Source organism: Brassica napus, chromosome C5, assembly GCF_020379485.1.
Source record: "Brassica napus cultivar Da-Ae chromosome C5, Da-Ae, whole genome shotgun sequence".
Taxonomy (NCBI): domain Eukaryota; kingdom Viridiplantae; phylum Streptophyta; class Magnoliopsida; order Brassicales; family Brassicaceae; genus Brassica; species Brassica napus.
Window position 1 is genome coordinate 47,724,748 of NC_063448.1, and position 15,917 is coordinate 47,740,664.

At 37.1% G+C, this 15,917-nt stretch overlaps 4 protein-coding genes across 5 annotated transcripts; 1 reads left to right on the top strand and 3 right to left on the bottom strand.

Annotated features, from left to right (window-relative positions):
• Nucleotides 1-3: 3 nt before the first annotated feature.
• Nucleotides 4-7,380, bottom strand: LOC106454017 (nitrile-specifier protein 2-like). The gene is made up of 4 exons (XM_048757571.1): nucleotides 7,343-7,380; nucleotides 5,874-6,054; nucleotides 4,032-4,275; nucleotides 4-2,278 (listed from the first exon to the last, which is right to left on the bottom strand). Exons 1-4 carry the CDS (start codon nucleotides 7,378-7,380, stop codon nucleotides 1,572-1,574), a joined length of 1,170 nt encoding a protein of 389 aa, XP_048613528.1. The 3' UTR covers nucleotides 4-1,571.
• Nucleotides 7,313-10,165, top strand: LOC106454018 (polyadenylate-binding protein 6-like). The gene is made up of 7 exons (XM_013896202.3): nucleotides 7,313-7,601; nucleotides 7,753-8,065; nucleotides 8,134-8,393; nucleotides 8,499-8,792; nucleotides 8,891-9,243; nucleotides 9,330-9,392; nucleotides 9,536-10,165. Exons 1-7 carry the CDS (start codon nucleotides 7,379-7,381, stop codon nucleotides 9,737-9,739), a joined length of 1,710 nt encoding a protein of 569 aa, XP_013751656.2. The 5' UTR covers nucleotides 7,313-7,378; the 3' UTR covers nucleotides 9,740-10,165.
• On the bottom strand, nucleotides 9,932-11,688 carry LOC106452134 (GDSL esterase/lipase APG). Its single transcript, XM_013894158.3, has 5 exons — nucleotides 11,249-11,688; nucleotides 11,036-11,166; nucleotides 10,704-10,937; nucleotides 10,356-10,611; nucleotides 9,932-10,278 (listed from the first exon to the last, which is right to left on the bottom strand). Exons 1-5 carry the CDS (start codon nucleotides 11,505-11,507, stop codon nucleotides 10,082-10,084), a joined length of 1,077 nt encoding a protein of 358 aa, XP_013749612.2. The 5' UTR covers nucleotides 11,508-11,688; the 3' UTR covers nucleotides 9,932-10,081.
• An 824-nt stretch (nucleotides 11,689-12,512) lies between these two features.
• Nucleotides 12,513-14,016, bottom strand: LOC106345339 (histidine-containing phosphotransfer protein 4-like). 2 transcript variants are annotated; one of them, XM_013784551.3, is made up of 6 exons: nucleotides 13,861-14,012; nucleotides 13,619-13,749; nucleotides 13,465-13,533; nucleotides 13,139-13,210; nucleotides 12,895-12,967; nucleotides 12,513-12,772 (listed from the first exon to the last, which is right to left on the bottom strand). In XM_013784551.3, exons 1-6 carry the CDS (start codon nucleotides 13,903-13,905, stop codon nucleotides 12,725-12,727), a joined length of 438 nt encoding a protein of 145 aa, XP_013640005.1. In that variant the 5' UTR covers nucleotides 13,906-14,012; the 3' UTR covers nucleotides 12,513-12,724. The 2 variants fall into 2 exon arrangements, with proteins under 2 accessions (XP_013640005.1, XP_013640006.1); XM_013784552.3 differs by lacking the exon at nucleotides 13,139-13,210 and having other exon boundaries at nucleotides 13,861-14,016.
• Between the last annotated feature and the right edge of the window lie 1,901 nt (nucleotides 14,017-15,917).

A 15,917-nucleotide genomic window follows, 5' to 3' on the forward strand; every position in this document is an offset into this window, starting at 1 on the left:
CACCATCACCCTAGTTACAGCTGGATTCAGGGGATCATCTTCCTTTGTAAGGTCAGTTACATAAGTATAAGATAAGAGGTTTATTCATCAGAATTGGGGATGTTGTGACTCAGCTTGTAAAAATCTACACATCTCTTGAGATCATACTCACACTATATAAGTTCCAAGTATTGTACATAAACAGAATGATCAACACAAAGACATTAACATGATACATCAAATATAAATTTTAGATGCATAGACATACCTCTGCATAGCTAAACGCGCTTCTTCTGGTCCTCCACGGATACATATGCAGCACCCCACTTTCAAAAAATATTAGATTGTTAGTATGAATAGAGGAACGTATGAGTAAACTAAACATACCTATGAAGAGACTCTTAGATCCTTGAATCATATAGAAAGACACTTTAGAATTTCTACTTACCCATATATGGCTTCTTCATCTTTTTCCTTGATGGATGCTCTAGTATAATTCTTTGATCAATGGAAGACAGCGAATCACATCAAACACAAAAGAATCAATCAAGCATAGGTGGAAAGCAGAAATCGATCAAATAAAAAACGTTTGTATCTCTTGATGAAATCACAGTGAAGGCAGACTCTCGCCGTTGAGCCAACCAAGAAGCGCCATCTTCACTGCTGTCGTTATTAAGCCAAGCAAGAATCTCCGCAACAGTGAGATGCTCGGAAGATCTGTTGGACAGAGTAAGATCTGAAGGAGTCCATAGTTATGGCTCTGGCCCGGTCCCCTGTAAATCACCATCACTAAAACGATTCAACAGGCAAACAAAGAGAGAAAGAGAGATTCCTTGCTTCCCAAAATCATTAAGAACATAATAACTTTAAAATCAAGCAGGAGTATGTGTTGATGGAAGATGGCAAGCTCCTGTGTCCTCCTAATCTCATACAAAACGACGCCACTGAAACTCGATCAGAGATGCTTCATGACGATTCGTCTTATACACCATCCTAGAAGATCAAACGACGCGATCGAAATCCAACGAATAGTTTTCTCACATCAACTACTGCATCTCAAGCTTTCAAATTGCGTAGAACAAAGAACGGGATTAAAGATTAAGCCAAAAAAATGAATAATGGGATGAACCCTAAATTCCAGGGAAACGCAGATTGAGAGAAGCTTACGTCATTATCGGGCTGAGTTTCATGAGAGAACACAAAGCCACATACACATAACGCAGCCCACTATGGTTGCTTCAGTTTAATCAACGTAAGTGGACAGTGTCGCACTCTCCTTACACGAATTAGTGACGTGGCTTGATCAGAAGAGAATCCCCTTCTACTTTATGTTATTAGATAAGATTGTTTTGATTTATGATTCATGGCTCTGATCTTAGTTTGGCTTCTTTCTTTATATTCTCTGATTTTTTTGGAGAAAATAGGAAATTTTATTGATAAAACACGAAATATATAACAAACAAACATACATAAACAAAAAAAAAGGAGACACTGACAAAGGATCATATGATATCAACTATCACGACCCTCTCTTTATTAAATCACAAACACACAATCGCAAGCGGTTATCATCTAACAGCGTTTTAAAGAGTTTAAGCAGAGTCAATCCCGTAAAAGAAGAGATCATCAAAACGGCCATTGGTCTGAGCTTTCCCACCATGCATCACAAGCCCTTTCTTACCATCGATGGTACCACTTGTGGAAGCCGACCATCCTCTGATGTTCGGAGTCTCCTCTTCTTCACCTAACTTATCCAACCTCTCCCACTTTAATGTCTCTGTATTCATCGCAAAGGTCCCACCGGCCAATTGCCCCGGACCCACGTGAGCTAATGGATCCATCGCTATCTCACCTCTGAACAACACAATGTGTTTCCCAACAACCGCACTAGCGAAAACGCTCCTCGCGGAAGGCTTCTCACCAAATGTTTCCACTTGTGTCCATTTGTCTTCAACAGGGTCGTAGTAATGAACATCATCTACTTCGCATCCGTTGAATCCATAAACCATCCAAACCTTCCCTTGCACTACTTCGAGCCCGGCTCCTCCTCTTATGCTAAACGACTCTCCTGGAGTCGCACACTGTACCCACATCTGATCAACGATGTTGTAGGCGTCTAGGTTCTTGAGACGCTCCGTAGCACTCACTCCACCGAAAACATAAATGTTTTTATCATCGGCTGCCATAGAGTGGAAGCTACGAGGAGTGGGTCCTTCTTCGACCAGAGTTAGCAGTTTCCACACGTTTTTGGTCGTGTCAAAAGAGTAGAAACCGTAGTATTTGCGGGAAGCGTCTCGGCCTCCGAATGAAAGAATATGCCGATATTCTTGCTATTTGAATTAGTCCTTTATGTATATTTCAGTTACATAATTCTCTCCCACATATTAGGGATCTTCTCAAACTGTAAATGGCTTATATACGCCCTCCATTGTACATTGTTAATCAAGTGAATATTCAGAGACTTTCATGGTATCAGAGCCATCTCTCTGATCTGCTTCCTCTTATTTTATTTTTTTTCATTATCGTAATCTACCTCTACTTGGTCACTTGGTCGCTAATGGCAAAACTCAACAGGCTGGAGTAGACTACGATGAGACTTTTGCGCCAGTGGTAAAACCGGCCTCCATAAGGACGGTTCTTAACATCGCAGTTTCAAAAGATTGGGACATGAGGCAACTTGACGTCAAGAATGCTTTCCTCCATGGCACAATCTCTGAGACAATATATATGCATCAGCCCCTGGTTTCGTCGACAAGGCACATCCACACCATGTCTGCAAGCTCAACAAAGCTCTTTATGGGTTAAAACAAGCACCCCGAGCTTGGAATGCACGGTTTGCTACTTATCTAACCAGTCTCGGGTTTGTGTCAAGCAAGTGTGATCCATCTCTCTTTGTGTATCGCAGCAACCGTGGACTTGCTTACCTACTACTATATGTAGACGATATCATTCTAACAGGGTCTTCTCGCGAGTTGGTTGCAGATATCATTACACAACTCAATCGAGAATTCCCTATTACAGACATGGGACGTCTCAGCTACTTCCTCGGCGTTAAAGTGGAGTACAACAAGTCTGGCGTCTTACTCTCACAAAAGCAATATGCGACTGAGATACTAGCTAGAGCGGGCATGTCTGACTGCAAACCGGTATCAACGCCCGTGGATGTCAATTCCAAGCAGTCCGCTGAAACAGGGGATCAAATCAAGAACCCAACAGATTACAGAAGTCTCGCAGGTGCCCTTCAATACCTCACCTTTACACGTCCTGACATCGCCTACGCCGTCCAGCAAATCTGTCTGTTCATGCATGACCCACGGGAACAACACATGAGCGCCTTACGTCGCATCCTGCGATACATCAAAGGCACCAGCTCTCTTGGCTTACAAATATTCAAGTCATCACTCAACACCCTCACTGCATACTCGGATGCGGATTGGGCTGGATGCCCCGATACTCGCAGATCTACCTCTGGTTATGCCGTGTATCTCGGCGACAATGTCATCTCCTGGTCCTCAAAACATCAACAAACTGTTTCTAGATCAAGTGCGGAAGCAGAGTACAAAGGGATTGCCAACGCTGTTGCAGAAACTTGCTTCCTACGGAACCTACTCCTCGAACTTCACTGTCCGATACGAACAGCAACACTTGTGTTTTGCGATAACATTAGCTCTGTCTACATGTCTTCGAACCCAGTCAAACACCAATGTACTAAACACATAGAAATTGATCTTCATTTTGTCAGATAAAAGGTCGCATTGGGTCACGTGAAGGTCATTCACGTTCCATCAGCGCTCCAATACGCAGACATATTCACAAAGGGGCTCCCGACATCTCTCTTCAACGACTTTCGATCCAGTCTAACCGTCCGCTGCGCCAACAATCAGACTGCGGGAGGGTGAAAGAATATGCCGATATTCTTGCTATTTGAATTAGTCCTTTACGTATATTTCAGTTACATAATTCTCTCCCACATATTAGGGATCTTCTCAAACTGTAAATGGCTTATATACGCCTTCCATTGTACATTGTTAATCAAGTGAATATTCAGAGACTTTCACCGAAGACATAGATGGTTGATCCAACTGACACCATACGGACGCCTAAGCAAGAGAGGTGCGGAACGTCTCCGGTGACTGGAGAAATGGACCAAGTCCTGGTCTCGAGGTCAAAGACGTAAAGGTCTTTGTCGATGGGCTGATTTGGTGATAACTCGCCACCAAATGAGTAAATCTTGTTTCCTACTTGCGCTATGGCATGTGAGCATCTTAGCCCTGGACCCTCTCCTTTTTGCTCCACCTTGTAAATTTATAATATTTGTAAAAGAATGTTTTAAGAGATTTATTGTTATTATACTTCGTATCATATAAATACGTGAGAGGAATTGTTTAAGAATGGATTTCACAATAAATGTTCAGCATGGCAAGAGAAAAATTACAGTTTTCTAAGCAGTGATCTTAAACAGATTTATCAACTTGAAACATTTTTAACCATTTAAAATTTTCTACCAGTTTTCATATATTTTGTTCTTGAAATCTCTGATTTATTTGAATAAAGACTTTTAGATAACCTATCGCCGATTTCATAATATGTTCATATATCTCAAATTCAGGTTCAACACTTATCACTTCTAAATAACAAACATAAACGATATCTAGTATCTTGATTTTTGTCATCCCATCTCCAAAAGCATATTCAAACTTGGACAAAAAGAAGCATTAAAGTTTTTAGAACTCCAATTAATGTTAAAATGTATAAAAAAATTCACGACTTGAAAGGATAAAGTTGAAGAATTCCAATTGCCAATTGATGTTAGAAAGGTACGAAAAATGATGTTAGAAAGTATGAAATTTTTACCACTTAAATTGATAAAGTTGAAGAACTCCAAGTGACTTTAAAAAGTCAAAAAAAAAAATCACCGCTTAAGAGCATCTTTATTCAAGTATATCCGCGTAGGATCCACTTTTTTTTAAGAAATCGGTTACCAAAACTACCAAATAGTAATCGATCTTTAAGGGTTTCTTACACTGTTTACGGGCTCCACTGACAAGTGGCGGTCCGCAATTGGTTCGTTTTTAATTTTTTTTTTTCTTCTAAATTCGAAAAAAAAAAAATTAAGAAACCCCATTTGGAATTTCTGGGATAATGATGCTCTAAAGTGACAAAGTTGAAGAACTCCAATTGATGTTACTATTATGAAATTATTCACCTCTTAAAGTGATAAAGTTGAAGAACTGTAACTTCTATAAGTATGAACCTTTGCACCACTTATCAAAAACCTTTGCTACATGATACATCATGTAAGTAACGTGTTCTTCCCAAGCTTAGAAAGTTACAATGCATCAGTCAATACAAGATGAGCTATGTCACTTTTGTCCCAATGCTGTATCATATATACTCTTTGAACATTTTAAGGACGACTATCTATTTCCAAAGACGACTATCGTATAGCATTAGATCTTCACCTACACGAAATGAAAGTTACCAACCTATTTCTCCCCAAACTCATAGTTCCATACTTATTTACCCATAAACCGGTGATTTTAATTAGTTTATTAATTTTAATTGGCTTACTTTTAACCAAATAATTTAAAATCAATTAAACCAAACAAAATTTTAATTTTTAAATATACTTTTTATTATCTTTTTCACGAACCTTTCTTCTAGTTCTTCACCAACGTCATGAAGTAACCTTTGATGAAGTCTCTACGGTGAAGTCTTAAGTTGCAATTAGTTTTGTCCCATGACTAACAATAAAACTGAAACAGAAGTCAAGTTGTCTTTTTCCATCACCGTAGATGAATAGATGATAAAGATCAAATCTTTTCTACAGTGAACTAATCGATGGCTTTCGCAAGATCCGGCTGTTTTCTCCAGCCGTTGAATTCATCTATTACATTAAACGACTTCTTAGGCCCGAGATCAGAGACGGAAGAGTCAGGCTGCTCCACGGCGGCTTGAGCCTGAGCTAGCCAGTCGCTTGTAGTGACACCGTGAAGCACCGCTCGGGTTTGGTGTCGGCCAGTAGAGGTGAATTCGAGCTTGATATCGGGTTTGAGCGGATATCCTTGATGAAGCCTGAAGGAGATGATGACGATTTGGAAAAAGAAAGACCTGCTAAGAAGATGAGTTTTTTTTTTTAAAGAAAAAGTATTTAAAAATTAAAATTGTGTTTGGTTTAATTGATTGTAAATTATTTGGTCAAGAGTAAACCGATTACAATCAGTAAACGAGTTAAAATCATCGGTTTATGGGTATATAAGTATAGAACTATCAATTCAAGGAAAAATAAATTTGCAACTTTTATTTCATGTGGATTTAGCACGAGCTGATAGTTTGCTGAGAATCTAATGATATATGATAGTTATTGTGGGGTAATAGATAGTCATCCCACATTTTAATGTTACTCACTCTCTCACAATATGTTTGTAAAAGCACCAAATGCTGAAACTAACCTATGTAAAATTTTGGTGTTTTAGCAATACAAAGTAACCTTAACCGAAAAGGAGGATTTGTGGCATAATTCTTGTCTGTAGACTAGTAGTAAACTTGTATTCCGTAATACAAATTATCTATAAGCCACATAATACATATGCAATACGAAACTACATAGTAACATACCCAAAATAGAAAGTTGAAAAACCAATAAGCCCAAAAATAGTTCGTAAGGGCCACTCTCTCACAATATGTTTGTAAAAGCACCAAATGCTGAAACTAACCTATGTATTATACGAAACTACATAGTAACATACCCAAAATAGAAAGTTGAAAAACCAATAAGCCCAAAAATAGTTCGTAAGTGCTACTCTCTCACAATATGTTTGTAAAAGCACCAAATGCTGAAACTAACCTATGTAAAATTTTGGTGTTTTAGCAATACAAAGTAACCTTAACCAAAAAGGAGGATTTCTGGCATAATTCTTATCTGTAGACTAGTAGTAAACTTGTATTCCGTAATACACATTATCTATAAGCCACATAATACATATGCAATACGAAACTACATAGTAACATACGCAAAATAGAAAGCTGAAAAACCAATAAGCCCAAAAATAGTTCGTAAGGGCCTTTCTTCCACTATACATAGACCAAATTCTCTTTATCCCCAGCTGGCCCAGCACCAGATATACATCTTTTGCTTTTTTTTAAAAAAAAATTAAATAAATTTTGTCATCTTATATTACGCGAGTATATTAAGAATCACACTCGCAGCGCGTGTACTCTCCGTACGTAAATCGTACAGTCGACTCTGCGACTCTCCGTGTGCTGCTCACTCGCTAACATTACGGTTATAACGGAACGATATCTATACATACATGTGTATATATATATATATACACTACATACACACATAACGACGAAAGACCTCTCTGCTTCTTCTCCCTCTCTCTGACGAACAACCATGGCGGCGATCGTGAAAACGGAAATGCAAGCCGTAGGAAACAGCCAGTCCTCGAGTCTCGCTTCGCTTTACGTCGGCGATCTTAGCCCCGACGTGACGGAGGCTGATCTCACCGCCAAATTCTCCTTGACTGTCCCCGTCGTCTCCGCTCATCTCTGCCGCGACTCCGTCACCGGAAAATCACTGCGTTACGCTTACGTCAACTTCGACTCAGCCATCACGGGTAAAGAAAAACAAACTCAATCCGTTTTGTTTCTTCGCTCTCGCGACTTCGTTAGGGTTTTGATCATCTCTAGTTCTAGGTTTTCTTGCTATTGATTGATGATGAATCGCTTTTCTGATAAGTTCTTTTTGTTCGTGTTTCTTTCGGTTAGCGTCGAATGCTATGGCGTGCTTGAACCACACTGATCTGAAGGGGAAGACGATGCGTATAATGTGGTCTCAGAAAGATGTTGCGTACCGTCGTCGTAGTGGATTGGGGAATCTCTTCGTTAAGAATCTTGACAGCTCCATCACTAGCAGTTGCTTAGAGCGGATGTTTAGTCCCTTCGGAGTCATACTTTCTTGCAAAGTCGCTGTGGAGAATGGCCAAAGTAAAGGCTTCGGTTTTGTTCAGTTTGCTACGGAGCAATCTTCTGTTGCTGCTCGTCTTGCTTCCCACGGATCTATGGTTGATGGCAAGAAACTGTAAGTTGAAATTTGTTCACTTCTGAAGGTTAATGATCAATGTCTTACTTGGTGTGTTTCTTTATCAGGTTTGTGGCTAAGTTCATTAACAGGGATGAAAGAGCAGCTATGTCTGGGAATCAAGAGTTCACAAACGTTTATGTGAAGAATCTGCTCGAGAGTGTTACAGAGGATTTTCTCCATACCATGTTTTCTCAATGTGGGACGGTCTCTAGTGTTGTGGTTATGAGGGATGGTATGGGAAGATCCAGAGGTTTCGGATTTGTCAACTTCTGCCATCCAGAGAATGCAAAGAAAGCTGTGGAAACTCTCAATGGACAACCACATGGTAAAAACTTAACTTCGTTGCCTTGCCTCTGCACTTAGCTAGTACAATTAGTAGATTGTTATTAGACAAGAGTTTCTGATTTTGTAACATTCTTTTGGTGTTTAGGTTCGAAGAAGTTGTTTGTTGGAAGGGCTTTGAGAAAAGCTGAAAGGATGGAGATGCTGAAACAGAAACACAAAGACAACTTTGTTGCCAAGTTCAATGTTGGTTGGTTTAATCTGTACTTGAAGAACTTGACCGAATCAATGGGCGAAACAAAGCTGCGAGAGATATTTGGAAGCTATGGGAAGATAGTTTCAGCAAAAGTGATGCGTGATGAAAATGGCAAAAGTAAAGGATTCGGCTTTGTGGCTTTCTCTACCCTTGACGAGTCCAAACATGCTAAAAGAGAGCTCCACGGTAATACTATAACTAAGAACCTAGCGTATCTTGTATTTCCTCTAAACCAAAGCTGATATATATACTGATTTGATCTGGATTTCTACTACTGCTTACAGGATTTATAGTGGATGGACAGTCACTTGTTGTTCGAGTTGCTGAACGTAAGGAGGATCGCTTCAAGAGGATGCAGAAATATCATCCAGTACAGTCTCGCCATTACATGCAAGCTGCTCCTGTCCCTTCACCAGCTCAGCCGGTCCCGCCATCTATGGAGTACAAGCAATATTATGGAGTGCAGCCACGCAATTACACGCAAGCTCTTCCTGTGCCTTCACCTGCTCAGCCAGTCCCACCACCGTCTATGAGCAGCCCATATGGTTACTTGCAGCCATTCCATATTGGAGCATACTATTACCCTATGGCCACTCAGTTACCACAGATGTCGGGTCACCAAAACATGACCACCTACGTAAGTATATATCTGCAGCTTCAAAACAAACACAAACCCAATCTTTTGCATTATGATCATTCACTCTTCCCTTTTATATAATTCAGGTTCCCGCTGGCCAAGCTCATCTAAAGGAGAAAATATCAGTTCAACTAGTCTACAGACGCCCGGTATGAATTTTCTTTACTCATCTTCAACGACAACAACTGTGCTGAATCTTTCTTATATCTCTGAGTTTCTTATGTTGAAATGTTCAAAACACTGGCTCTGATGAAAGCTAATAATACCTCTAAGCTGATGATATGTTCTGCAGGGTTACACCACCTTTGTCAAGAGTGGTGCTAAACAGAAACTGGTCTTTAAGGGGCAAGGTGACAAAAATTTAGAGGCAGGCACTTGCTCCACCAAAGCGAAGACATCTGCTGAAAAACGTAAAGAATTATCATCGCATTTGATGGCAATGTTGACACCAAATAGGAATGCTGCACAGAATTTAGCAACACTTGAAGTTGCTTAGCATTTGCCTTCCGGCCCCCTCCTGCTGTGGCTTGATCTTTTCTTACTCTACTTAGGAACTCTACTATGTTCATTTTAACCGTTCAAGAACCTCTATCTTTTGTTTTTGTACAAACGAACAAAGCACAAGAAGGGTTGGTTGTATATAGTTTTCTGGTATGAAGTTGTTTCTCAACTTTTGGTTTTCGTGCAGTAAGTAATCAATCATCAATTCGTTTATGGTAAATAGTGGTGGACTTGATACATAAGTTCAGAAGGAAAATAACTGTGTAAGACTCAAGGTTTGACAGAAACACAGCGATTACAGAAGAGATTAAGACACTTGTGTTTGACACGTAAGAGATCAACCGATGAGAGAGAAGCCCTGTCCAATCAAAGCAGTGGCGAGAATCTCATTGGCAGCTTCGGAGGGATGAACACTGTCCCAGAACACATACTGAGTAGCATTGGTGCATGTCCCGTATGATTTCGGATTGCACAAGAGCGAAGTTGTCTCGACCGTTCCTGTTCCACAACATCCTTTTGTTGCTTCCGTGAATCCTGTCAAAACAATAAAGATGAATGTGTGTGTCATCATGGATGATTATGTTATATCAGTACATTTTTTTGTGACTTACCAGATTTAGCAGGGGACTGAACAAGATCATATAGTGGGGTGAAGATGTCAAAGACAACAATCTTTAGACCAGAGTATTGCTTCTGAAGCTTTGAAGCAGCTGCGTTAAGCTTCTTGTTGAATTGCTGAGCATCTGTGTTGAGTCTTGAAACACAACCTTTTTCATGGTAACCGAAAAGGGTTCTTGCTGCTGGAAGACATCCCGTTGGAGGCAGAGATGTCACACCGATCTTCCTTGCCCCAACCGCATACACTTGCTGCATCCACAAAGATTCACAGTCTCTTCTTTGCAATTGAATACAGAGAATAACCAAGATAAAACAAAAAAAAAATGAGAGTAAAATGTTACCTTGATAAATGTAGAGAAGTTATCAATAAGCATAGATCCGTACTGATCAGCAGTGTAGAATTTGTTAACAAGAGGATTCACATAATAATTTTGAACAAAGTCACTGCTTCCTGCACTCAAGAGATAGATTGATCCCTTTATGATCGTATCAGCTTGTTTGCTTCCAGCAACTTTTATGAGCTTCCTCTTGTACTCCTTGTAATACTCAACTTGCTGATACAACGGAATCGCGTGCTGCCAGCAAAAAAAAAAAAAAAAAAAGGAACACAAAATCAGAAGAGAGAATACAAACAAAGAAGAAATGTATCAGATGAGGAAGAACAGTCACTGACATTGAGAAGAGCGGCTTTGTCATCGTAACCTGAAGCTGCAGAAGCGAAATTAGCACCAATGAGAAGGTTCTTCCCTGAAGCTTCGGGACTTAGATAAGCTGGTGGGTATTTAGTGAACCCTAGTGTCTCAGCTGTAACACAGAAACACAAAGAACTTCAGTTTGAAGCAACTTCAAAAGATAACTTGAGCTACAAGTAATAGCTTTTTTTTACCGGTAATATCAGTGGCTAATTTGCCGTTGCAGAAACGGCCGGTGGGTTTGTGGCCAGCAAAATCACGGCCATAAGGAGGGTAATCAGCTCTGAAAAGGGTTGGAAGATAGTTGTTGTTTCCGACATCAACTACAGAGTCACCAAATATCATCATTCCAGGAAAAAGACTCGTTGGAGCATCTTGAGCAAATGAAATTTGCAAAACAGAGTAGGTTGAGACCAGGAGGAGAAGCAAACATGACGTCATGTGGTGATCCATGTTCTTGCTTTGGTATGTGTGTGAATGGTTCAGTTTGATACATATATATACATAGAGTAAAGAAGAAGGTTACACAAAGACAAAGAGGTTAGGGAGTTTAATGTACTTTCAATGTTGTGTCAACTCTCTATATCTCTCTCTCTTATTCAATGTTTCTCCAACCATTTTTGATTTGTGGAAACAATTGAACCAGCCTGTCCTTCCTTTTAATTGTTTTATAGGTAGTTTTATTAAAATGATTTACCTTTTAAGTGAAACAAAGGTGCACATGGATGCCATAAATATGAGCTGGTGTGTGTTTAAACTTTAAAGTGAGGAAGATGGAGGTTGTGGTAGTGAGTGAGACTAGGGCTAATAAATGAGAGTGGTTCGACGTCGCTTTAGACATTAAAATAGTTAACTAATCAATAAATATCAAGAAGAACATCTGGTTATGTAAAAGATCTACCCAACACTAGGCTGTTCTGTATTTATTTTTCATTTTTCCAGGCAGAGAAACTTATTGCTCTCTGCTTCTAAAAGTCAGCGTTACTGTGTATCTAGTGTCTACTATACGCTGAAGAACTTGAGATATTTCTCTGCAGTTTAACAAATGTTGGACCATTTTAAGAAGACACGTTTTATTTATTCCTCTGCATGGGACTTTTGCAATGTTTTTTAGTTAAATTTATTTTTCCCATGCATAAGACCTATATTTATATAGTTAGATTCTCATCGTATGAAAAACTAGGATATGTAAAACTAAGAGTACTTGATTGGAGAAGTATTATCTCATTAGATACATGAAAGAGATTAATGAATTATAGTATTAGCTAACTATCGAACCCTTGTATGTGCTTTTTCTTTTGCTTTTATAACCAGTACTATTAGCAGTAGCAGTAGCAGTAAAGACTATACTTTTGAAGTGCATCTAACATAATGAAATAAAGTAACGTATCATGGTAAAAGGCGAATCGATAGATGCATGTTTGTTTTATTGTATACCGTTGTTAGTGGAAGACAAAATGCTACGAATAAGAGGTAATCTTGAATATATGATCTCTAAGGAGAATATTGGCCATATAAGGAAAAAAATTAGGAGAGGTTTGGACCGTTTATTAACATACATAATATTAAAATTCAAGATCTTCTTTATAACGTACATTGAGGAACTGTTTTTATTATATAGTAATTTCTAGTACAAAAATCGCTGACGATTCCTCAAATGTCTCTCTCTCTTACTTGGACCTACGTGCTGTCTCCTTAGGTCCCGCCTGTCTTGCCAACTGTTCGTTACAAATTTTAACCTCAGTAAATAATTAAACACTTACTATGATTAAAAAAGTAAATAATAAAAGATCATCACATAAGTTGTGATTCTGTTAAGCTTAATTGATCATTGGCTTGCCTGGAAATAATGTTCAAGCTTCTTTCTCAACGTTGCGTGCTCTTTTTTCACTTGCTGGAAAGTCATCAAGCATCTGCACTCATCGCAAGTATGGAATAAGTGAGAAGATTAAGTACAGCAAACGTAAGGTTCAATGGGTTACTGCAATTTTAACCCCATATGTTTTACTTGTTTTCACTTTGACCCCATGAGTTTATATTTATGTATGAAAAAAGCTAGTAGGCAGGTGTTAATGGAATGATACCCTTCGGCGTTTCCAACTCTGCAGTATTCCCTAAACATGGTGCATTCAGTTTTCACCTTACTCGCACCAATGCTACAGAAAGAGAAAAATGCACGTTATGTGACTGTTAATTCCGTTTCCATCAAAAGTATCTATTATTTAATAGTTCTAAAACTTATAATTCAAAATAAAAGTATGTCTACTGTCTAGTAAATTTTGTCATTTAATCATAAATGAGAATGAAAGTAACTTTCAGTGTGCTGGTGTTGCACTCTTTTTACTTACATTCAAAGTACTCACTATCTCATTTCTATAATAAGTGTATCAAAATTAAGGGGAATAGTTACCTGCTGCTGCTGCCCTTAAACTGATGCATGTAGTTATCCAGCCGATTGAAATCAAATGATCCTCTTTCCCTGGATTGTGATTCTCGTTTATTAGAAAACTTGAAATTTTGTGCACAATTAGAAACATCAATATGAAAAGGATAAAGGTACTCACAGAGCTTGGTCAATGCTATTGATTAACCTAGCTGAATCTTTGAAGTATAATGTGGCAACTTCTTCAACAAAATTAGGGTTTACATCATCTTGGAGCTCTTCTAACTCCATGAACTGTTCGTCGAGATATCCCTGCATGAATTTTCCCATTTTAGATTTCAATTGATTCATTTTCATTTATTTAAAAATTTTGATAACTAGTTCAAATAGGAACACAAACACTAAGCAACAAACTTTAAAAACCTGATCAAAGAGGGACTGCTTAATGAGTGCCACTTGCCTCTGCATTTATGTTATATATATATATATATATATATATATATATTATTTTATTTTTTTTTTGGGGGGGGGAGGGGGGGGGGTGGGGTGGGGGGGGGATACTACTTGAGAAAATATTAATTAAACTTTTAATTTGCTTCTTTTGTTAGGTAATTTGAGTGGCAATGCAATACTGAAATGGTGGAAAATGTGAGCATATATATAGGGGAAGAGAGAATATATAGATAATTAATTCCACATTACATCCTTTTTTTTTTTGTCAAACAATTCCACATTACATCAAAAAGGAGAAGTATAAAAGATAAGAGAATATATATATATATATAAATGATGGGAACCTGCAACGTAAAGGAGATGAATTCTGTACAATGCTACAAAAATAAAAATAAATTGTGTATTCGTTAGAGTATCAGCCTATTTCGATGACAAGTGGATGCATTCCTCAATATTTTTTTTTCTTTTAAAAGGAAAAAGACATGCTTTGTATTTAGGAAAATTGCATCAAACAAATTATAATTCACTAACTAATCAAACAAAAATTCTTCTTCATCATTTCTATATTATAGACTATATTACTATTTCTATTTATTTCTTTATTTATTTTTATTTATTTTTATTTATTTTTACTTATTTCTTTCCCCTTCAATATTATTTCCTAAATAGTTTCTAAGCTCTATAATAAATCAATTTGAAAATTCAACCGAAAAGAGTATAATCGTGTAATACATATAACATAATTTGAATTTTTATAATCAGATACTTTTTCAAAAAAAATATATAAATAAATAAATAGTTATTAAGTTTTCCGTCATAGTATATATAACATATAGTTGTTTTGTATTCTATCCGTTGATATATTTAAACAATAATATATTTTCTCTTATAGTTTCTATCATAAGTTTATACTATTTTTTACTAGTTCTATAATTATTTTCAGAAAATCAGATTCTGAAAATTTAGCATGTATTCAATCATTTATCTGTGATCTACACATAAATTTCTTTCATTACTCAGTCTAATTTAATTTTATTTAAAAAACTATTAATATGTACTCATATATTTTATAGTATAATATTAGGTATTTATACTACCTATATCAAAAAGTAGAATAATAATTAAATGGTGTAACAACTTTCTGTATAGCGGGAAAGATAAAAATAAAAGGGTGAATTGGTTTAAAAACCTTAAAATGAAGAAATTAAGAAAATACTTATGATGTGACTAGTTCGTGTGTATGGAGAAAGGTATTACAACATGGAGTGTAGGGTATTTGGTTAATTAGGGTAAAAGTCTAGTGCATGGGGTGCAATTTACCAAAATAAAAATACAATGATTTTAGTTTTCACTTCATTTTCCAATTATAGGTGCTAATGATTATCGGGAACTTGGTTAGTTCACAAATTTACCCTTTTAATTGTTTTTTTTTTGTTGTATTTGTAAGGCTATTCGAATAGTGTCTTGATATATTACCATGCATCTCTGTAATCTCTATATGACTTCTTAATTAATTATTGTAAGTGTATTCGAGTAGTGTCTTGACATAAGTTCATATGTATAGTTTTTTCAAAAAAAAAAAAAGTTCATATGTATAGTAGCATTTTCTTTTGACCCATTTTTTTTTTCTCCTTATCGGTTAAGTAATATATTAAGATACCATTCAATTACTATTGTCTAAACTTATAAACTTATATATTCTTGATGTCTAGAAAACTTATATGCTCTTAAATAGTAATAAGAAATTACTGTGGATGGACGATCTATTGCCCATAGTTAAGATACCATTCAATTATCGGTTAAGTAATATATTAAGATACCATTCAATTACTATTGTCTAAACTTATAAACTTATATATTCTTGATGTCTAGAAAACTTATATGCTCTTAAATAGTAATAAGAAATTACTGTGGATGGACGATCTATTGCCCATAGTTATTACAAAATTAAATTAAAAAAATAATCAAAGTATCTCATGATTGGCGAATATCATCTTATTCAATTACTTATCCCATAGACAGCTAAC